The following is a 24,328-nucleotide window of genomic DNA, read 5'->3' on the forward strand; positions in this document are numbered from 1 at the left end:
CTTCACATTTCTATAGAAGCTTTTACAGTCAGTTTTTATGTTCTCTGCAAGCTTATTCTCATACTCTATTTCCCCCTTCTTAATCAATCCCTTTGTTCTCCTTTGCTGAATTCTAAACTGCTCCCAATCCTCAGGTTTGCTGCTTGTTCTGGCCATTTTATATTTCTCCTCCTTGGATATAATACTATCCCTAATTTCTTTTGTAAGCCACGGTTGAGCCACCCTTCCTGTTTTATTTTTGCGCCAGACAGGAATGAACAATTGTTGTAATTCATCCATGCGCTCTTTAAATGCTAGCCATTACTTATCCACTGTCAACCTTTTACGTAACATTCTCCAATCTATCAGAGCCAACCCGTGCCTCATACCTTCATAGTTTCCTTCATTTAGATTCAGGACTCTAGTCTCAGAATCAACTCTCTCACTCTCCATCTTAATGAAGAATTCTATCATGTATGGTCGCTCTTCCCCAAGGGACCCCGCATAACAAGATTGTTAACTAATCCTTTCTCATTACACAATACCTAGTCGAGGATGGCCTGTTCTCTAGTTGGTTCCTCAACGTATTGGTCCATCCTCGACTGGGTAAGGCTAACATGTCTGTAGTTCCCTGTTTTCTCTCTCCCTCCCTTCTTAAATAGTGGATTGATATTTGCTACCTTCCAATCCGCAGAAAGCATTCCAGAATCTATAGAATTTTGGAAGATGATTACCAATGCATCTACTATCTCCAAAGCTACCTCTTTCAACACTCTGGGATGTGGTATATCAGGTCCTGGGGACTTATCAACCGTCAGCCCCGTTAATTTCTCCAGTACAATCTTCTTACTAATACTAATTTCCTTCAATTCCTCAATCTCCCTACTCCCTTGATCTCTAATTCTGTGAGATTTCTTGTATCTTCCTCAGTGAAGACAGACACAAAGTAATCATTTAACTTCTCTGCCATTTCTTTATTCCCCATTATAAATTCTCCTGCCTCTGCCTGTAATGGACGCACATTTGTCTTAGCCAAACGTTTCCTTTTTACATACCTATAGAAGCTTTTACGGTCCATTTTTATGTTTTTTGCCCATTTGCATTCATAGTCTATTCTCCCTTTCTTTATCAGTTTCTTCGTCCTCCTTTGCTGTACTCTAAAATCCTCCCAACTTCAGGTATACTACTATTTCTGGCAACTTTATAGGCCTTTTCTTTTAATCTTACACAATGCTTAACTTCCTTTTTTAGCCATGGTTGACTGCCTTTACTTTTGGAGTTGTTGTGCCTTGAAGGAATGTATAGTTGCTATAAACTGTGCAATAATTCTTTGAAGATTATCCATTGTCTATGCACTGTCATACCTATTAATGTATTTTCCCAATCCACCTCAGCCAATTTTCCCCTTATACCTCCATAATTTCCTTTGTCCAAATTTAACACCCTAGCTTCAGATTGAGCTACCTCACTTTCAAACATAATGTAAAATTCTATCATATTATGGTCACTCATCCCTAAAGGTTCTTTTACAACAAGATTTTTAATTAGCCCCTTCTCATTACATAATACTAGATCTAAAATTGCCTGTTCTCCAGTTGGTTCCTCAACATACTGCTCTAGAAAACCATCCCTAACACACTCCAGAAATTCGTCCTCCACAGCATTAGTACTTGTTAGGTTTACCCAGTCCATGTGCAGATTGACGTCACCCAGAATTACTGTATTACCCATGCTACATAGATGAGCAGAAACTTCCTCTAATTAAATATTGGGAAGACTGAAGCCATCGTTTTCAGTCCCCACTCCAAACTCCATTCCCTAGCTACTGACTCCACCCCTCTCCCTGGCAACAGTCTGAGATTAAGTCAGTCTGCTCATAACCTTGGTGTCACATTTGATCCCGAGATGAGCTTACAACCTCAAATTCACGTCATTACTAAGACCGTCTATTTCCAATTTCGGAACATCGCCTGACTTTGCCTCAGTCTCAGCTCATCTGCTGCTGAAACCCTCATTCATGCCTTTGTTACCTCTATTTTAGTGCACTCCTGGCTGGTCTCCCACATTCTATCCTCCGTAAACTTGAGGTAATGCAAAACTCTGCTTTCTGTGTCTTAACTCACACCAAGTCCGGTTCAACTATCACCGCTGTGCACGCTGACCTACATTGGCTCCTGGTCAAGCAACGCCTTGTTTTTAAAATTCACATCCTTCTTTTCAAATCCCTCCATGGTCTCACCCCACCCGATCTCTATAATCTCCTCCAGTCCCACAACCTCCGAGAAAAAAGAGCTCCTCTAATTATGGCACCTTGAGCATCTCCAATTTTAATCACTCCACCGTTGGTGACCGCGCCTTCTGTTGGCTCAGCTATAAGGTCTGGAATACCCTCCCAGCACCTCTCTACCTCACTTTCTTCCATTAGGACACTCCTGAAAACTTAGCTGTTTGACCAATCTTTTGGCCATCTGAACTCATAAGAGAACAATGAGAGAATCTAACCACCTCTCCTTACATTCAATGGCATTACCATCGCTGACTGCCCCGCCATCAACATCCTCAGGGTTACCATTGACCAAAAGTTTAACTGGACCAGCCATATAAATACTGTGGCTACAAGAGAAGGTAATGGGCTGGGAATTCTGGGGCGCGTAACTCACCTCTTGACTCCCCATAGTCTGCCCACCATCTACAAGTCACAAGTCAGGAGTATGATGGAACTCAAGAAGCTCAACACTGCCCAAGACAAGTTAGCTGCCTGATCGACACCACATACAACATCTTCAATATTCACTCCATCCACCACTGCACACTCTCGAGGTAGTGTACCATCTGCTGCACTGCAGAAATGTCTTCCAAACCCGTGACCTCTACCATCTTGAACAGAGTTGTCCAACATACGGCCCACGGGCCAGAATCCAGCCTGCCTAAGGTTCTCATCGGGCCCACCAATCTGCCTGTGGCTCAGCTCTGATCGACAGCTCCCCTGCACGTCAGGCGGAGGATGCAGGCAGGACCTGTGCCTGACTTGAGGCCTCCTGTCTGTGATTGGTCACTCGCTGTGACTGACAGGGGCTGCCCAGGCAGCGTTAGCGCTGATTGGTGGAATGCGGCGCAGGTACCCTGGTGTCGGCCGCCCCTGTTGCTTTCATGCTTTTCAGTAAATGTCCTGTATCCTACACAGTAGGTAGCTTACTGCCTCCGCTCGGCTTAACTTAAATGATGCAGACATGGTAAGTATCTGGTTGTGCAATGGCTACTGCAGGGAACACTGGGCAGGGAGCTGGTAACACTGACCAAGGAACCAGGAAGACTGAGTAGGGAACAGGGAGCGGGGAACACTGAGTGGGGAGCGGGGAACACTGAACGGAGAACTGGGACCACAGAGTGGTGAACACTGAACGGGGAGCAGGAACACTGAGGGGGGAGCAGGAACACTGAGGGGGGAGCGGAAAGACTGAGCGGGGAGCGGGGAACACTGACCAGGGAACCAGGAAGACTGAGTGGGGAACAGGGAGCGGGGAACACTGAATGGAAAACTGGGAACATTGAGTGGTGAACACTGAACGGGGAGCAGGAACACTGACCAGGCAGCGGGAACACTGAGTGAGGAGCGGGGAACCAGGAACACTGAGCGAGGAAAGGGAAGATTGAGTGGGGAACACTGAGTGGGAATCACTGAACGGGGAGTGCGGAACATGGAGCAGGGAACACGGAAGACATGGGGGGCTGGAGAGAGAGAGACAGAGAGAGACAGAGAGAGAGACAGAGAGAGAGACAGAGAGAGAGAGAGAGAGAGAGAGAGAGAGAGAGATGAGAGAGAGAGAGAGAGAGAGAGAGGATAGAGCGAGAGAGAGAGAGAGAGAGAGAGAGAGAGAGAGAGAGAGAGAGAGAGAGAGAGAGAGAGAGAGAGAGAGAGAGAGAGAGGATAGAGCGAGAGTCATAGAGTCATTTGTTTATAGCACAGAGGAGGCCATTTGGCCCAACGAGTCCATGCCGGCTCTCCACAGAGCTATGCAGTCAGTCCCATTCTCTGGCTCAATCCCTGTAGCCCCGAAAGTCTATTTCTCTCAGCTGGCCATCCAACTTCCTCTTGATCATCTCCAGTTCCCCCACGCTTGCGGGCAGCAAATTCCAGGACATTACCACCCACTACGTAAAAACGTGCTTCATCACACACACACACACGCACGCACACACACACACACACACACAGAGTGCGGGGGAAGGGGAGGAGAGAGCTCCAGATCTCTCCTGACAGATGAAAATCCAGAATACTCTGATCACTACAAGAAGTGTGCAAGCAGAGATTGACTACATATACAAGCAAAAACAATGCCAGGTATGTCACTAAATCAGTTTTCAATATAGTGACGAGAAACTAAGTCAATAAATTAGTCTTCTCATTTAAAGCTTCGTCACATAAATGCAGATCTGTTGTTCTTATTTCTAAGATAAATTTTTAATGCCTTTATCTTTTGAAATTTGCTCACTGGCCCCCCGGGATGAGCAAAAATCGTAATGCGGCCCTTTGCCTGAAAAGGTTGGATAACCCTGACGTAGAAGGCCAACCCTGATGTAGAAGGACATGTAGATACATGGGAACACTATCACATGCAAGTTCATCTCAAAGACACTCACTATCCTGACTTGGAATTTTTTTTTCATGCATGGGATGTGGCAGCTGTTGGCTAGGCCAGCATTTATTGCCCATCCCTAACTGCCCTTGAGAAGGTGGTGGTGAGCTGTCTTCTTGAACCACTGCAGTCAATGTGCTGTTAGAAAGGGAGTTCCAGGATTTTGACCCAGCAACAGTGAAGGAAAGGCGACACAGTTCCAAGTGAAGATAGCGTGTGGCTTGGAGGGGAACTTGCAGGTGGTGGTGTTCCCATGCATCTCCTGCCCTTGTCCTTCCAGGTGGTCAAGAACGCAGCTTTGGAAGGTGCTGTTGAAGGAGCCTTGGTGAGTTGCTGCAATGCATCTTGTAGATAGTACACACTGCTGCCACTGTGCGTCAGTGGTGCAGGAAGCGAATGTTTGTGAATGGGGTGCCAATCAAGTGAGCTGCCTTGTCCTGGATGGTGTCGAGCTTCTTGAATGTTGTTGGAGCTGCACCCATCCAGGCAAGTGGAGAGTATTCCATCACACTCCTGACTTGTGCCTTGTTGAAGGTGGACAGGCTTTCGGGAGTCAGGAGGTGAGTTACTCGCCGCAGGATTCCTAGCCTCTGACCTGCTCTTGTAGCCACAGTATTTTTATGGCTACTCCAGTTCAGTTTCAGGCCAAAGGTGACCCCCAGGACGTTGAGAGTGGGGGATTCAGTGATAGTAATGCCATTGAATGTCAGGGGGAGATGGTTAGATTCACTCTTTTTCAGTATCTGAAGAGTTGCCAATGGTGCTGAACATTGTGCAATCATCAGCGAACATCCCCACTTCTGACCTTATGGTTGAAGGAAGGTCATTGATGAAGCAGCTGAAGATGGTTGGGCCTGAGACACTACCCTGAAGAACTCCTGTACTGATGTCCTGGAGCTCAGATGATTGACCTCCAACAACCACAACCATCTTCCTTTGTGCTAGGTATGGCTCCAACCAATGGAGACTTTTCCGCCTGATTCCCATGGACTCCAGTTTTGCTGGGGTTCCTTGATGCCATACTCAGTCAAATGCTGCCTTGATGTCAAGGGCTCTCACTCTCACCTCACCTCTTGAGTTCAGCTCTTTTGTCCATGTTTGAACCAAGACTGTAATGAGGTCAGGAGCTGAGTGGCCCTGGCGGAACCCAAACTGAGCATCACAGAGCAAGTTATTGCTAAGCAGGTGCTGCTTGATAACACTGTCGAAGACATCTTCCATCACTTTCCTGATGATCGAGAGTAGACAGATAGGGCAGCTGTTGGTCGGGTTGGATTTGTCCTGCTTTTTGAGTACAGGACATACCTGGGTAATGTTTCACATTGCTGGGTTGATACCAGTGTTGTAACTGTACTGTAACAGCCTGGCTAGGTGCGAGGCAAGTTCTGGAGCACAGGTCTTAAGTACTATTGCCGGAATGTTGTTGCCCATAGCCTTTGCAGTGTCCAGTGCCTTCAGTCGTTTCTCGATATCATGTGGTGTGAATCAAATTGGCTGAAGATTGGCATCTGTGATGCTGGGAAATTCAGGAGGAGGCACTTAGCACTTCTGGCTGAAGATTGTTGCAAATGCCTCAGCCTTCGCACTGATGTGCTGGACTCAACCATCAGTGAGGATGGGGATATTTGTGGAGCCACCTCCTCCAGTTAGTTGTTTAACTGTCCACCACCATTCATGACTAGATGTGGCAGGACTGCAGAGCTTAGATCTGATCTGTTGGTTGTGGGATCATTTAGCTCTGTCTATTACATGCTGCTTTCGCTGTTTGTCCTGGGTTGTAGCATCACCAGCTTGACACCTCATTTTGAGGTATACCTGGTGCTGCTCCTGGCATGCCCTCCTGCACTTGTCATTGAACCAGGGTTGAGCCCCGGCTTGATGGTAATGGCAGAGTTGGGTATATGCCAGGCCATGAGGTTACAGATTTTGGTTGAGTACTATTCTGCTGCTGCTGATAGCCCACAGCACCTCAAGGATACCCAGCTTTGCATTACTAGATCTGTTCAAAATCTATCCCATTTAGCATAGTGGTAGAGCCACACAACATGATGGAAGGTATCCTCAATGTGAATACGGGACTTTGTCTCCACAAGGACTGTGCGGTGGTCACTCCTACCAATACTGTCATGGACTGATGCATCTGTGGCAGGCAGATTGATGAGGACGAGGTCAAGTACGTTTTTCCCTCCTGTTGGTTCCTTCACCACCTGCTGCAGACCAAGTCTAAGAGCTATGTCCTTTAAGACTCGGCCAGCTCGACTGAGCCACTCTTGGTGATGGATATTGAAGTCTCTCACCCAGAGTACATTCTGCGCCCTTTCCACCCTCAGTGCTTCCTTCAAGTGGTGTTCAACATGGAGGAATACTGATTCATAAGCTGAGGGATTCGGTAGGTGGTAATCAGTAGGAGGTTTCCTTGCCCATGTTTGACCTGATGCCATGATACTTCATGGAGTCTGGAGTCGATGTCTAGAACTCCCAGGTCAACTCCATCCCGCCTGCATACCACTGTATGGCCAACTCTGCTAGGTCTGTCCTGCCAGTGGGACAGGACATACCCGGGGATGGTGATGGTAGTGTCTGGGACATTGTCTGCAGGGTATGATTCAGTGAGTATGACTATATCAGGCTGTTGCTTGACTAGTCTTTGGGACAGCTCTCCCAACATTGCCGCAAACCCCAGATGTAATTAAGGAGAACTTTGCAGGGTCGACAGTTTGCCGTTGTTGTTTCTGGTGCCTTGGTTGATGCCGTGAGCAGAAATTTTAATTTTTAAAGGGACCAGGACTTTAATTTTTCATAAAAACAGTAAGTTTCACATGAAAGCGCCAAATCCACCATCCCCCCATGATCACTCAATAGATTCATTTCGCTCTCCCCCCACAAAAAACCATTCTCGACAGTCCCGAACTTTAAACCCCAAACTTTGCACGCTTTGCCCTTCAACCCCTTCTCACCATCCCCACAGACAATGAAAAATGTTTTCCCCTCTCCTCCACCCCTCCTGCCCTGAAAATTTTATTCCTCCCCCCTCTCCACCAGGTTCTCGCCTCAGAGCTCCGTACGGAGTTTCAACAGCGCGTGAGCTGCAGTCGGAGTCGGTAAAATGGCGTGGGAAGTCCGCCACCTGCAGGTAAGTTTGTTAGCATTTAATTTAGATTCTTTGAACATGCAGATGAAGGGCCTGCCACCAGGCGGCGGAGGCGGCGGCGGTGGTGGGGGGGTGGCCACACCGAGGTCCGCCCGCTGCCGGTAATATGTGACAGGCCCTTCTCGACGTCGCAGGTCGAGGTGGGCTTCTCCCCGCAAAATTTTACCAGCTCCTGCGCCACGACTCACGGCTTCAAGGGACCAGTAAAATTCAGCCCAGAGAGATTCAAGTTAATTAAGGATAGTCAACATGGATTTGTAAAAGGCAGAACATGCTTGACAAACCTAATTGAATTTTTTGATGAACTAACAGAGAACGTTGATGAAGGGAATGCAGTGAATGTTGCTTATATGGATTTTAAGAAAGCATTTGATAAGGTACCACATAAAAGGCTGATTAAAAAAATTGAAGCTCATGTTATAGGAGGGTCAGCGTCCAATTGAATAAAAAATTGGCTTATGGACAAAAAACAGCAAGTCCCAGTAAATGGTTGCTTTTCAGACTGGAGGATGGTAGACAGCGGTGTTGCCCAAGAGTCAGTGCTGGGACCACTGCTTTTTTGATATATATATATATATATAAAAATGACTTGGATCTTGGAATACAGAGTGAATCTCAAAATTTGCCTAACGACACCAAATGTGGAGGTGTGGCAAATAGTGAGGATGATATGAACCGCTTGCAAAAGGACATAAATAGACTAGCAGAATGGGCGGACAGGTGGCAGATGGAATTTAATACTGACAAGTGTGAGGTGATGCATTTTGGCAAAACGAATAGGGAGAGGCAATAAATACCAGGCGTTAAAGGAAGCCAGACAGGAAATAACGGATGCGCTGAGGATCATTTTCAAATTCCCACTGGATATGGGCGAGGTGCCAAAGGATTGGAGGTCTGCGATCATTATACCATTGTTTAAAAAGGGTGTGAAGGATAGGCCAAATAATTATAGGCCGGTCAGTCTGACCTCAGTGGTAGGTAAATTATTAGAATCAATTCTGAGAGACAGGATAAACTGCCACTTCGATAGGCACGGATTAATCAGGGATAGTCAGCATGGATTTGTTAAGGGAAGGTCATGTCTTTCTAACTTGATTGAATTTTTTGAGGAAGTAACAAGGAGGATTAATGAAGGTAGTGCAGTGGATGTGTACATGAATTTTAGTAAGGCACTTGACAAGAACCCGCATGGCAGACTGGTCAGAAAAATGAAAGCTCATGGGATACAGGGGAATGTGGCAGGTTGGATTCAAATTTGGATCAGGGACAGGAAACAAAGGGTAGTAGTTGACAAATGTTTTTGCGAATGGAAAGCAATTTCAATTGGCGTTCCACAGGGCTCAGTGTTAGGTCCCTTACTATTTGTGGTATATATTAATGATTTGCACTTAAATGTGGGAGGTATGATTGGGAAATTTCCAGAGGACACAAAAATTGGTAATGTAGTTGATAGTGAAGACGATAGCTGTAGACTCCAGAATGATATCAATGGTTTGGTTGAGTGGGGAGAAAAGTGGCAAATGGAATTCAATCCCGAGAAGTGTGAGGTAATGCATTTGGGGAGTGCAAACAAAGTAAAGGAATAGACAATAAACGAGAGGATATTGAGAGGGGTAGAAAAAGTGAGAGACCTTGGAGTGCATGTCCACAGATCCCTGAAGGAGGCAGGACAGGTAGATAAGAGTGGTGAAGAAGACGGATGGAATGCTTTCCTTTATTGGCCGAGGTATAGAATACAAAAACAGGGATGTAATGCTGTAAGTGTATAAAACGCTGATTAGGCCACAGCTGGAGTACTGCGTACAGCTCTGGTCACCACATTACAGGAAGGACATAATTGCTCTGGAGAGAGTACAGAGGAGATTTACAAGAATGTTGCCAGGGCTTGAAAGTTGCAGCTATGAGGAAAGATTGGATTGGCTAGGGTTGTTTTCTTTAGAACAGAGGAGGCTGAGAAGTGACTTAATTGAGATATTCAAATTTATGAGGGGCCTAGATAGAGAGCAGATAGGAAGGACCAGTTTCCCCTAGCACAGAGGTCAGTTCCCAGGGGTCACAGATTTAAGGTGATAAATAGAAGGATTAGAGCAGACATGAGGAAAACCTTTTTCACACAGAGGGTGGTGGGTGTCTGGAATTCACTGCCAGGAATGGTGGTGGAGGTAGAAACCCACAACTCATTTAAAACATAGACATGTATGTTATGCGGCATAGTGGCACAGTGGTTAGCACCGCAGCCTCACAGCTCCAGTGACCCGGGTTCAATTCTGGGTACTGCCTGTGTGGAGTTTGCAAGTTCTCCCTGTGTTTGCGTGGGTTTCCTCCGGGTGCTCCGGTTTCCTCCCACATGCCAAAGACTTGCAGGTTGATAGGTAAATTGGCCATTAGCAATTGTCCCTAGTGTAGGTAGGTGGTAGGGAAATATAGGGACAGGTGGGGATGTGGTAGGAATATGGAATTAGTATAGGATTAGTATAAATGGGTGGTTGATGGTTGGCACAGACTCGGTGGGCCGAAGGGCCTGTTTCAGTGCTGTATCGCTAAACTAAACTAAATGTAGCTGAAGTGCTGTAACCTGCAAGGCTACAGACCAGGTGCTGGAAGGTGGGATTAGATTGTGCGGCTAGTTTTTTTTTGGTTGGCGCAGACACGATGGGCTGAATGGCCTCCTTCTGTGCTGTAATATTTCTATGGTTCTACACTTAATGGCACAGTTCTAAAGAGTGTGCAGAAACAGAGGGAACTGGGGGTGCATGTGCATCGATCTTTGAAGGTGGTAGGACATATTGAGAGAGTGATTAGTAAAGTAAATGGGATCTTGGGATTCATAAATAGATGCACTGAGTACAAAAGCAGGAAAGTTATGCTGAACCTTTATGAAGCTCTAGTTAGGCCCCAGCTGGAGTATTGCATCCAGTTCTGGTCACCACACTTCAGGAAGGATGTGAGGTTCATAGAACATAGAACATAGAACAGTACAGCACAGTACAGGCCCTTCGGCCCACGATGTTGTGCCGAACCTTTAACCTACTCTAAGATCAAACTAACTACCTACCCTTCATTCTACTATCGTCCATGTACCTATCCAAGAGTCGCTTAAATGTCCCTAATGTATCTGCTTCTATCACCACCGCTGGCAGCGCATTCCACACACCCACCACTCTCTGTGTAAAGAACCTACCTCTGACATCTCCCCGAAACCTTCCTCCAATCACCTTAAAATTATGCCCCCTGGTGATAGCCCTTTCCACCCTGGGAAAAGGTCTCTGGCTATCAACTCTATCTATGCCTCTCATCATCTTGTACAACTCTATCAAGTCACCTCTCATCCTTCTTCGCTCCAATGAGAAAAGCCCTAGCTCCCTCAATCTTTCTTCGTAAGACATGCCCTCCAGTCCAGGCAGCATCCTGGTAAATCTCCTCTGCACCCTCTCTAAAGCTTCCACATCCTTCCTATAATGAGGTGACCAGAACTGAATACAATATTCCAAGTGTGGTCGAACCAGGGCCTTATAGAGCTGCAGCATAACCTCGCGGCTCTTAAACTCAATCCCCCTGTTTATGAAAGCCAACACACCATACGCCTTCTTAACAACCCTATCAACTTGGGTGGCAACTTTGAGCGATCTATGGACATGGACCCCAAGATCCCTCTGTTCCTCCACACTACCAAGAATCCTGTCTTTAAGCCTGTATTCTGCATTCAAATTCGACCTTCCAAAATGAATCACTTCACACTTTTCCAGATTGAACTCCATCTGCCACTTCTCAGCCCAGCACTGCATCCTGTCAATGTCCCGTTGCAACCTACAACAGCCTTCCACACTATCCACAACTCCAGCAACCTTTGTGTCATTGGCAAACTTGCTAACCCAGCCTTCCACTTCCTCATCCAAGTCATTTATAAAAATCACAAAGAGCAGAGGTCCCAGAACAGATCCCTGCAGAACACCACTGGTCACCGAGCTCCATGCTGAAGACTTTCCATTGACTACCACCCTCTGTCTTCTTTGGAACAGCCAATTTTGTTCCTTGAGAGGGTGCAGAGGAGATTTACCAGAATGGTTCCAGGGATGGAGGATTTTAGTTACAAGGTTAGGTTGGAAAAGCTGGGTTTCTTCTCCTTAAAAGAAAGGATTTTGAGGATTTAATAGAAGTGAGCAAGATTATGACAGGCTTAGTTAAGTTAGACAAGGAAAAGCTGTTCCCATTAACAAATGGTAGGAGGACTATGGCACACAGATGGGAAGGTTTGGCCAAGAGATGCAGGGGAACGTGAAGAAGCACTTTCTAAACAGCAGGTGGTAATGACCTGGAACTTGCTGCCTACAAGAGTGGTGGAAATGGAGACAATCAATGACTTCAAGAGGAAGTTGGATAGCCGCCTAAGAGAAATAGACTTGCAGGGCTACAGGGATCGAGCCGGGGAGTGGGACTGACTGTACAGCTCCGCAGAGAGCCGGCATGGGCTCAATGGGCTGAATGGTCTCCTTCTATGCCGCAAATGACACGATGACCTATTGGCAAGATTGAATAGACTGGGGCTTTTTTCCCTGGGACAGAGAAGACCTGAAAGAGGTCTTTAAGATTATAGAAGGGTTTGCTAGACGACGTCAAGAAGAGGCTTCCACATGCATATGACATCAGAACTAGGGGCAGAAATATAAGAAAGTCATGAATAAATCCAACAGAAAATTCAGGGGAAACATTTTTTACCCAGAGAGTGGGTAGAATATGGAACTCGCTATCACAAGGAGCAGCTGAGGCAGCTGGCATAAATACATTTAAGGGGTAGTTAGATAAACACATAAGGGAGGGAGGAATAGAAGGATATGGTGATAGGGTGAGATGAAGGAGGATGGTAGGAGGCTTGCTTGGAGCATAAACACCAGCACGGACCTTTTGGGCCAAATGCCCTATTTCTGTGCTGTAAATACTACGTAACTATGTAGCTCCAACAACATTCAAGAAGCTCAACACTATCCAGGACAGAGTCGTCTGCTTTAGTGGCACTCCATCCACCAGCTTAAGCCCTCACTCCCTCCACCATCAACACACCGTAGCTGCATCTTGTACCATCCACAAAATGCAGTACAACAACTCGCCAAGGTGTCTTCGAAAGCACCTCCCAAATCCACAACCTATACCACCTCAAAGGACAGGCAGCAGGCTCATGGGACACCCAAAGTTGCCCTGGAAGCCACGATCCTGAGTTGGACATATATCCCCATTCCTTCATTGTCACTGGATCAAAATCCTGCAGCTCCTTACTAACAGCATTTTGGGAGAACCTTCATCACATTGACTGCTGCAGATTTTAAGAAGGTGCAAATCACCACCTTCTCAAGGGCAACTAGAAATGAGCAATAAATGCTGACCTTGCCAATGATGCACACATCCTGCGAATGAATTTAATTTTGATAAATTGCTGCTTCCTCTCTTACAACACCTACAACCCTACCAGAGACCTTTCCTGTACCCCCTCCTCCACGAGTACTCAGTTTTATGTTTCTTCTTACTCAGCCTGCGGCTTCAACCTGCAGCCATACCGCCAACATTTCCACACACTTAATGACCCAGCCTCATCTGGCACCCTGAATCATCTTCTCTCTTCACTGGTTCCCAGCCCATACTTGAAATCAGCAATTTCTGTTTAATAAGATTATATGCTATTGCTTAGTTATAGAGTTACAAGAAATTTAAAACAAATTACTATTTCCCAACCCTATCTTCTGCTTAGACTATTCCCTCTCCCTCTATCTCAACTTCCTCTCAGTCCAATTTACTGCTCAATATACTCCCTCAATTATCTTTGTCGTTATAATATGCTCTTCCCTCTTGCATTTGCCATCATTGCTGTACCAGAACATAACCTTGTCCACTACCACTGATCACCTACCACCTATTTCCAGCAACAAGCCCATCTCCAACCTCTAGAATCTCTCACTTACTGCAATGCTTCCATCAAAGATGCCTTCCTGCCAACATGCTATTTTCTCTTCCCTTTACTTCTATTTTCAAACTCATCCCTTCCACCTCAGATAAACAATAACAAGCAGAAAAAACACATACAAAGGACAAACAAAAAAGGCATAAACCAAGGAAATTACACATAAGAATAGCAGAAATAAGAAGAATCAGGTAAAAACTGATTTACTCACTTTTCACGTTTCTTTTTTTCTTTCGCTTCTTTAAGTCTATGTATTATCTTGGCTTCAACCTCGTCTTTATTTAAATTATACAATCTGCTTAGCAAGAATTTTCCTGATGATAATAAGATACACATGAACCATCAGAATTCTATTTTAAGATATGTTACTTTGATAATTAGTAAACTGTCTTAGTACATTTTGACGCTATCAGAGAAACTATCTAAACGATTGGTGAAACCTTCATCAAGTTTAAGCAAGCGGTTTCTCTGATCATCAATAGAAAAGGAATATGTCAAAATTCTGCTAACTTAAAGTTTCCAAATCACTCTTTATATTTAAATACCTTATACATGCAAGGTTATATGTATATGTGTGTGTATTTAAAATTGTCATAAGCTGGTTTTAAAAATACCTTTGGAAAATTGAAGTATTTGGGTCAAAGGAACATTGGCTGCGAAATTCCCATGTTTAGGAGACTAGTGTTGCTTTCTGGGGGCCTGCAGTGCCACCAGTGGCTTCCTGCGCAACCCACATGGCATTTGGTGAAATATTGAAACATAAAATGGTTACAGCACGGAAGGAGGCCACTTGGGCTCTTGAAGTTAATGTTGGCTCTCTGGAAAACAACTCAACTAGTCCCACTCCCCGCCTTTTCCTGGTGGTCCTCCAAATTCTTTTGCTTCAGATAATTATCCAATTCTCTTTTGAAGGCCTCGAATGAATCTGCTTCCATCACACTCTCAGGCACAGCATTCCAGATCCTAACCACGCGCTGCATAAAAAAGATTTGCCTCCTGTGGGTGTTGCTTCTTTTGCTGATCATCTTAAATCAGTGTCCTCTGTTAGTGTCCAAGTTCTGTTAATGGATGTTAAATACATAGTAGTTGAAGGTAATGAGGTGAACTGGTGTTGGGGTTGATTAGTTAATTGTACTTAAATGTGTATCTATAAAAAGCCAGCCAGCACTGGCTGTTTTTTTTTAATTCATTCATAGGATGTGGGCATCGCTGGCTCGGCCAGCATTTAAAAGATGCAGTGGTTTTTGTCGAGGTTCATCTCAAGCAGCTCTGTAACACAGGAGTCTGTGCTCTACGGGCTGTTCCCAGGGACGCACACCGAGACAAACATCAACTGCTGCTGGAGGACTATCAATTCGGTGAAAGACGCCCTTTGGTCTGCCCGAAACTTGCTGGTCTACCAGCGCAAAGAGTTGTCCACCACCAAATGTTGCAGACTGGCACATTCCAAGGTCCAGGACTACGTGCTGAGGGATGCACTAAAGCTTGGGGCAGCCGCAGCAAAGGCTCAATGGGGAAAGACCACAGTGTAAGGTCCCCCCACCAAGCTGAACTGTGGGGCTGGATCCATGGGAAACCCCTCGAACTGTATCGGGAAAATTTTGTGTGCTGTAAATGTAAAAATGTATATGGCATGACAATGAAATGTGAGGCAACTCATGATTGTATAGAAGGAAACTGATCACCTTTGCACTGTTTGTATTTTTTGACTTGATGCTGGTTTAAACTGTTTGGGAATGTAATTTTTTCAGATTTTTATGAATAAAGTATATTTTGGAAATAAAAAAAAAGCATTTATTGCCCATCCCTAGCGAGGCCATGTTCTTTGGGAACTGGGCTGACCGATCCTTTGTCCCCTTCACCGTCAGGTCTGACTACCTGAAGGTGCTGGGGATATGGTTCGGAAGGGCCGGGGCGTGCACCAAAACCTGGGAGGAGCGAGTAGCCAAGGTACAACAAAAGTTGCGCATGTAGGGGCAGCGATCTCTCTCCATTGCGGGTAAGAACCTGGTCGTCAGGTGCGAGGCGCTCAGGTTGTTGCTGTACATGGCGCAGGTCTGGCCCATACCCCACTCCTGCGCTGTGGCGGTCACCCGAGCCATTTTCCGCTTCATCTGGGGATCAAAAATGGACCGGGTCCGGAGGGACACGATGTTCAAACCTCTGGACAAGGGCGGAAAAAATGTACCCAACGTGGCCCTAATCCTGATGACCACTTTCGTGTGCAGCTGCATCAAGCTGTGTGTAGACCTCCAATACGCAAACTCCAAGTGTCACTACGTGCTGAGGTTCTATCTGTCCCCGGTGTTGCGAAGGATGGGCCTGGTCACATTGCTGCGGAACGCTCCATGCAGTTGGACCGTGCCGTACCACCTATCCTTCGTGGAGCAGTTTCTGCGGGAAAACACCTTTGACCACCGATCCATCAGGTAGTGGTCTGCACGGAATGTCCTCAAGGCCCTACGGGAAAAGGAAACGGTGGATCCTGTCGGATGGTTCCCCGAGCAGACTGCCAAAGTCATTTGGCGGAATGACTCATCACCAGAACTTTCAAACAAGCACCAAGATGTAGCTTGGCTGGTGGTGAGAAGAGCCCTCCCCGTCAGATCCTTCTTGCACGCCCGAAGTCTCGCCCCCTCCGCGCAATGCCCCCGCGGTGGCTGTGGTGGGGAAGAGATGGTTGCCCACCTCCTCCTGGAATGTGTCTTTGCAAAGCAAGTGTGGAAAGAGATGCAGTGGTTTTTGTCGAGGTTCATCTCAAGCAGCTCTGTAACACAGGAGTCTATGCTCTACGGGCTGTTCCCAGGGACGCACACCGAGACAAACATCAACTGCTGCTGGAGGACTATCAATTTGGTGAAAGACGCCCTTTGGTCTGCCCGAAACTTGCTGGTCTTCCAGCGCAAAGAGTTGTCCACCACCGAATGTTGCAGACTGGCACATTCCAAGGTCCAGGACTATGTGCTGAGGGACGCACTAAAGCTTGGGACAGCTGCAGCAAAGGCTCTATGGGGAAAGACCACAGTGTAAGGTCCCCCCATCAAGCTGAACTGAGGGGCTGGATCAATGGGAAACCCCTCGAACTGTATCGGAGAAATTTTCATTTGCTGTAAAATGTTAAAAATGTAATTGGCATGACAAATGTGAAATGGAAGGGTTGTGAGGCAACTCATGATTGTAATGAAGCAAACGGACCTCCTTTGCATTGTTTGTATTTTTTGACTTGGTGCTGTTTGAAACTGGTAATGTAATTTCTACAGATTTTTATGAATAAAGTATATTTTGGAAAAAAAAAAAATTTATTGCCCATCCCTAACTGCCCTTGAGAAGGTGGTGGTGAGTTGCCTTCGTGAACCGCTGCAGTTCATGTGAGGGTAGGGACACCCACAGTGCTGTTAGGAAGGGAGTTCCAGGATTTTGAGCCAGCAACAGTGAAGAAACAGCAATCTAGTTCCAAGTCAGGATGGTGTGTGACTTGGAGGGGAACTTGCAGGTGGTGATGTTCCCAACCAATTGCTGCTCTTGTCCTTCTAGGTGGTAGAGGGCGCAGGTTTGGAAGGTGCTGTCTAAGGAGCCTTGGTGCGTTGCTGCAGCACATCTTGTAGATGACACATACTGCTGCCACTGTGCGTCAGTGGTGGAGGGAGTGAATGTTTGTGAATGGGGTGCCAATGAAGCGGGTTGCTTTGTTCTGGATGGTGTCAAGTTTCTTGAGTGTTGTCTGAGCTGCATCCATCCAGGCAAGTAGAGAGTATTTCATCACACTCCTGACTTGTGCCTTGTAGATGGTGGGCAAGATTTGGGGAGTCAGGAGGTGAGTTACTCACCGCAGGATTCCTAGCCTCTGACCTGCTTTTGTAGCCATGGTATTCATATGGCTACTCCAGTTCAGTTTCTGGTCAATGGTAACCCCAGGATGTTGATAGTGGGGGATTCAGCGATGGTAATGCCATTGAATGTCAAGGGGAGATGGTTAGATTCTCTCTTGTTGGAGATGGTCATTGCCTGGCACTTGTGTGGCGCGAATGTTACTTGCCACTTATCAGCCCAAGCCTGGATATTGTCTAGGTCTTGTTGCATTTCTACATGGACTGCTTCAGTATCTGAGGAATTGCGAATGGTGCAGAACATTGTGCAATCAGCGAACATCCCCACTTCTGACCTTATGATTGAAGGAAGGTCATTGATGAAGCAGCTGAAGATGGTTGGGCCTGGGACACTACTGCAGTGATGTCCTGGAGCTCAGATGATTGACCTCCAACAACCACAACCATCTTCCTTTGCACTAGGTATGACTCCAACCAGCAGACTGTTTTCCTCCCGATTCCCATTGACTTCAGTTTTGCTAGGGCTCCTTGATGCCATACTCAGTCAAATGCTGCCTTGATGTCAAGGGCAGTCACTCTCACCTCACCTCTTGAGTTCACTTCTTTTGTCCATGTTTGAACGAAGGCTGTAATGAGGTCAGGAGCTGACAGGCCATGGCAGAACCCAAATTGAGCGTCACTGAGCAGGTTATTGCTAAGCAAGTGCTGCTTGACAGCACTGTCGATAACACCTTCTATCACTTCACTGATGATTGAGAGTAGACTGATGGGGCGGTAATTGGCCAAGTTGGACTTGTCCTGCTTATTGTGTAAAGGACATACCTGGGCAATTTTTCACATTGCTGGGTAGATACCAGTGTTATAGTTGTACTGGAACAGCTTGGCTAGGGGTGTGGCAAGTTCTGGAGCACAGGGCTTCAGTACTATTGCCAGAATGTTGTCAGGGTCCATAGCCTTTGCAGTATCCAGTGCTTTCAGTTGTTTCTTGATATCACGCGGAGTAAATCGAAAGGGCTAAAAGACTGGCATCTGTGACGCTGGGGACTTCAGGAGGAGGCCAAGATGAATCATCAACTCGGCACTTCTGGCTGAAGACTGTTGCAAATGCTTCAGCCTTATCTTTTGCACTGATGTGCTGGGCTCCCCCATCATTGAGGATGGGGATATTTGTGGAGCCACCTCCTCCAGTTAGTTGTTTCATTGTCCACCACCATTCACGACTGGATGTGGCAGGACTACAGAGCTTCGATCTGATCCGTTGGTCGTGGGATCGCTTAGCTCTGTCTATCGCATGCTGCTTACGCAGTTTGGCACACAAGTAGTCCTGGCTTGCAGCTTCACCAGGTTGACACCTCATTTTGAGATATGCCTAGTGCTATTCCTGGCATGTCTCCTGCATTCTTCATTGAACCAGGGTTGGTCTCCCGACTTGATGGTAATGGTAGAGTGGGGGATATGCTGGGCCATGAGGTTACAGATTGTGGTTGAGTACTATTCTGCTGCTGCTGATGGCCAACAGCGCCTCATGGGGGCCCAATTTTGCATTGCTAGATCTGTTCAAAATCTATCCCATTCAGCACAGTGGTAGTGCCACACAACACGATGGAGGGTATCCTCAATGTGAAGGCGGGATGTCGTTTCCACAAGGACTGTGCGGTGGTCACTCCTACCAATACTGTCATGGACAGGTGCATCTGAGGCAGGCAGATTGTTTTGTCAAGTACGTATTTCCCTCTTGTTGGTTCCGTCACCCAGACCCAGTCTAGCAACTATGTCCTTTAGGACTCGGCCAGCTCAGTCAGTCGTGGTGCTACCGAGCCACTCTGGGTGATGAACATTGAAGTCCCCCGCCCAAAGTACATTCGGCGCCCTTGCACGCTCAGTGCTTCCTCCAAGTGGTGTTCAACATGGAGGAGTACTGATTCATCAACTGAGGGAGGACGGTAGATGGTAATCAGTAGGAGGTTTCCTTGCCCATGTTTGACCTGATGCCATGAGACTTCATGGGATCCAGAGTTGATGTTGAGGACTGCCAAGGCAACTCCCTCCCTGGTTGTTAGGAGTGGAGAATTAAGCTCTGCAGCAAGCAATAAACAGTCTCCACCAAAGCATCCTATTCTCAGTGTCTTCTTCATAAACAGGCTTGGAAGTTTCTCTAACATCCTCTGGTTCTTATGTCTTCCACCAATGGGACTAGTTTCTCTCTATCTGTTCTGTCCAGACTCCATATGATTTTGAACACCTCTATCAAATCTCTAAATCTTCACAGCCCCAACTTCTCCAATCAATCCACATAACTGAAATTCCTCATCTCTGCAACCATTCTTGTGAAACTTTTCTGCATTCTCTCTAATGCCTTCATATCATTCCTGAAATATGGTTTCCAGAACTGGACACAATACTCCAGTTGAGGCTGAACCAGGGTTTTGTACAGATGCATCATAACTTTCTTGCTTTTGTACTCTATGGCCCTATTTATAAAACCTAGGATCCCGTATGCTTTACCAACCTGCCTTGCCACTTTCAATGATTTGTGAACATATACCCCTAGGTCCCTCTGCTCCCGCACCTCCTTTAGAATTGTACTTTTTATTTTACATTGCCTCTCCCAATTCTTCCTACCAAAATGAATCACTTCACTCTTCTCCGCATTAAATTTCATCCACCAGTGTGTCTAAGTCCCCTTGAAGTTTATTGTTATCCTCCTCACATTTCATAATATTTCCAAGTTTTGTGGCATCCACAAATTTTGAAATTGTGCCCTGTACACCACAGTTTAAGGTTGGAATTTTATGTTGGGTGGGAGACCCCACCCACTGGTCGAAAAGCTGGGGGCGAGCCCACTTGTGCTAGGCCCGGGGAGCCATGCTGGGATTTTTCACTCCCAGAGCACTTAATTGGCCTTGGGTGGAGTTTCCACCTCCTTGAGGCGGTAAGTCCCACCAAATAGAGCTGCTGGCCAATCAGCGAGCCAGCAGCTCTTAAGTCCCAGAAGTGCCACTGGGAGCAGTGGCCACTGCTGGGACTGCACGCAGTCATCATAAGCAAGGTGAAAGACGGCCGGAAAGAAAGTATGTTTTTGGGGCTTCGCCGGGGACAATCGGTCGGGCCCCGTGAGGCAAGGGAGTTTGGTTTGGTGGGGGGAGGGGGGGCAGAGTGATGTGTGGTGGGGTGGTTGGGGCGGCCCTCCGTGGGGCACAAGGTGTCCGATTAGGAGGATCCCACCCAGCCCAACTATTGATGCAATGCCAGGATTCCTAATTTGGATATCGCAGGCCCAGGCAATGTTTTCGTTGAGCACTTTGCAGACAGCAAGTGTGCTGCTACAAGATGAGCCCTGTACCAGCATTATCTAAAGGGCCAGGCACCTTACTGGTGAGTTCCTGGATTTCCTAGAGAGTGCTGCTGCATCCTCGCAGGGGAGCAAAGGAGTATGTGACCTGTCCACTCAAAGACTACAACAGGTATGGGGTCAGCAGTGCCAGCACCAGTCTGTAGCCCGACAGGGGGATGGAGCAGAGGCTGCAGAAAGAGCAAGCTCTGTGCCGTGCCCTCTGCTGACTTGGAGCCAAACTCCTCCATGCTCCAACACATTGACAGGAGGTTGTCTGGCTGGCCAGCTAATGCATCCAGCATCTCAGTGTGCATGCCTATCAGTGCTCTTCTGTATGTCATCCCATCAAGGTGAGTCCTCTGCAGCAGAACCTGTTTGTGACCTTACCCTCCAGTGAGCTGGCAAACAACCCATTCTTTACTCCTGACCTGGCTGTAGCCCATTCGTTCCCACGTGACTTACCACATGCTGATCCTAACTTTATATTAGTCTCCAAGGTACGTGTGCTGCCAATAGCTGAACAGATGGCTGCGAGTGTCAGACCAAGTGACAGAGTCTCTTCATAAGTGCTGTGCTGTTGCTTTCCCTCTTTCTCCTTGAATTCCTGTGACTGGGCTGGCAGCAGTTCTTGAGTGTCACCAACTCAGAAATGAAAGGTTGCTGTGGTGAGGGGGGGGGGGGGGGGTGTGGGGAGGGTTGATGGGTGAGGTGGGGAGCAAGAGTCATAGAGTTATCCTCCTTTTGGGCCTCCTTATCTCGAGAGACAATGGATACGCGCCTGGAGGTGGTCAGTGGTTTGTGAAGCAGCGCCTGGAGTGGCTATAAAGGCCAATTCTGGAGTGACAGGCTCTTCCACAGGTGCTGCAGAGAAATTTGTTTGTTGGGGCTGTTGCACAGTAGGCTCTCCCCTTGCGCCTCTGTCTTTTTTCCTGCCAACTACTAAGTCTCTTCGACTCGCCACAATTTAGCCCTGTCTTTATGGCTGCCCGCCAGCTCTGGCGAATGCTGGCAACTGACTCCCACGACTTGTGATCAATGTCACACGATTTCATGTCGCGTTTGCAGACGTCTTTATAACGGAGACATGGACGGCCGGTGGGTCTGATACCAGTGGCGAGCTCGCTGTACAATGTGTCTTTGGGGATCCTGCCATCTTCCATGCGGCTCACATGGCCAAGCCATCTCAAGCGCCGCTGACTCAGTAGTGTGTATAAGCTGGGGGTGTTGGCCGCTTCAAGGACTTCTGTGTTGGAGATATAGTCCTGCCACCTGATGCCAAGTATTCTCCGAAGGCAGCGAAGATGGAATGAATTGAGACGTCGCTCTTGGCTGGCATACGTTGTCCAGGCCTCGCTGCCGTAGAGCAAGGTACTGAGGACACAGGCCTGATACACTCGGACTTTTGTGTTCCGTGTCAGTGCGCCATTTTCCCACACTCTCTTGGCCAGTCTGGACATAGCAGTGGAAGCCTTACCCATGCGCTTGTTGATTTCTGCATCTAGAGACAGGTTACTGGTGATAGTTGAGCCTTGGTAGGTGAACTCTTGAACCACTTCCAGAGCGTGGTCGCCAATATTGATGGATGGAGCATTTCTGACATCCTGCCCCATGATGTTCGTTTTCTTGAGGCTGATGGTTAGGCCAAATTCATTGCAGGCAGACGCAGACCTGTCGATGAGACTCTGCAGGCATTCTTCAGTGTGAGATGTTAAAGCAGCATCGTCAGCAAAGAGGAGTTCTCTGATGAGGACTTTCCGTACTTTGGACTTCGCTCTTAGACGGGCAAGGTTGAACAACCTGCCCCCTGATCTTGTGTGGAGGAAAATTCCTTCTTCAGAGGATTTGAACGCATGTGAAAGCAGCAGGGAGAAGAAAATCCCAAAAAGTGTGGGTGCGAGAACACAGCCCTGTTTCACACCACTCAGGATAGGAAAGGGCTCTGATGAGGAGCCACCATGTTGAATTGTGCCTTTCATATTGTCATGGAATGAGGTGATGATACTTAGTAGCTTTGGTGGACATCCGATCTTTTCTAGTAGTCTGAAGAGACCACGTCTGCTGACGAGGTCAAAGGCTTTGGTGAGATCAATGAAAGCAATGTAGAGGGGCATCTGTTGTTCACGGCATTTCTCCTGTATCTGACGAAGGGAGAACAGCATGTCAATAGTCGATCTCTCTGCACGAAAGCCACACTGTGCCTCAGGGTAGACGCGCTCGGCCAGCTTCTGGAGCCTGTTCAGAGCGACTCGAGCAAAGACTTTCCCCACTATGCTGAGCAGGGAGATTCCACGGTAGTTGTTGCAGTCACCGCGGTCACCTTTGTTTTTATAGAGGGTGATGATGTTGGCATCGCGCATGTCCTGGGGTACTGCTCCCTCGTCCCAGCACAGGCATAGCAGTTCATGTAGTGCTGAGAGTATAGCAGGCTTGGCACTCTTGATTATTTCAGGGGTAATGCTGTCCTTCCCAGGGGCTTTTCCGCTGGCTAGGGAATCAATGGCATCACTGAGTTCCGATTTGGTTGGCTGTATGTCCAGCTCATCCATGACTGGTAGAGGCTGGGCTGCATTGAGGGCAGTCTCAGTGACAGCATTCTCCCTGGAGTACAGTTCTAGGTAGTGCTCAACCCAGCGGTCCATCTGTTTGCGTTGGTCAGTGATTATGTCCCCCGATTTAGATTTGAGGGGGGTGATCTTCTTGATGGTTGGCCCAAGAGCTCTCTTCATGCCATCATACATTCCTCTGATGTTTCCGGTGTCTGAGGCCAGCTGAATATGACTGCATAGGTGTTGCCAGTAGTCGTTTGCGCAACGCCTAGCCGTTCTTTGTGCAGTACTTCTGGCTGCTTTAAGTGCTGCGGATGTTAAATCGCTGGGGGCTTTCTTGTAGTTCAAAAGTGCAATGCGCTTAGCGGCTATGACAGGTTCCAGCTCTTCATTATGAGATTGAAACCAGTCTGCATTTCTCTTCGCACTTTTGCCGTAGGTGGTCAAAGCTGACTCATAGATGGCGTCTCTGATGTGGGCCCACTTGGTCTCAGCATCCCCTGTGGGAGTGTTTTGAAGGGCTGTTACAAGTGAATTTAGAAATTTTTGTAACAGCTGTGGGTGAGAAATTCTGCTCGTGTTGATGCGCGGGTGGCCCTTCTGCTTGGAATGATGCAACTTCTTTGGTCTGAGTCTAACCTTGCTGCACACCAGGGAGTGGTCGGTGTCGCAGTCCGCACTGTGGAAGCTGCGTGTGATTTGAACACTGTTTAAGGCGGCTCGCCTTGTGACAATGAGGTCTAGCTGGTGCCAACGACGTGATCTTGGGTGCCTCCATGAAACCTGGTGACAGGGTTTAGTGTGAAAGAACGAGTTGGTGATGCAGAGGTTATGATAGGTACACAACTCAAGCAGTCTCTGCCCGTTCTCATTCATCCTTCCAACGCCATAGCGCCCAAGGCAG

General features: G+C 47.3%; 1 protein-coding gene across 5 annotated transcripts in view; it reads right to left on the reverse strand.

Moving 5' to 3' along the window:
* The window catches only part of ak9 (adenylate kinase 9), a 455,773-nt gene that overhangs the window by 298,025 nt on the left and 133,420 nt on the right, over window positions 1-24,328 (reverse strand). For all 5 annotated transcript variants that reach the window (XM_068027233.1, XM_068027231.1, XM_068027230.1 and 2 more), the window contains one exon: window positions 13,929-14,031. In XM_068027233.1, the coding sequence (XP_067883334.1) occupies window positions 13,929-14,031 (103 nt within the window). The remainder of the gene's footprint in view (window positions 1-13,928; window positions 14,032-24,328) is intronic.

The sequence above is a fragment of the Heterodontus francisci genome, chromosome 3 (genome assembly GCF_036365525.1).
Source record: "Heterodontus francisci isolate sHetFra1 chromosome 3, sHetFra1.hap1, whole genome shotgun sequence".
In the NCBI taxonomy this organism is placed as follows: domain Eukaryota; kingdom Metazoa; phylum Chordata; class Chondrichthyes; order Heterodontiformes; family Heterodontidae; genus Heterodontus; species Heterodontus francisci.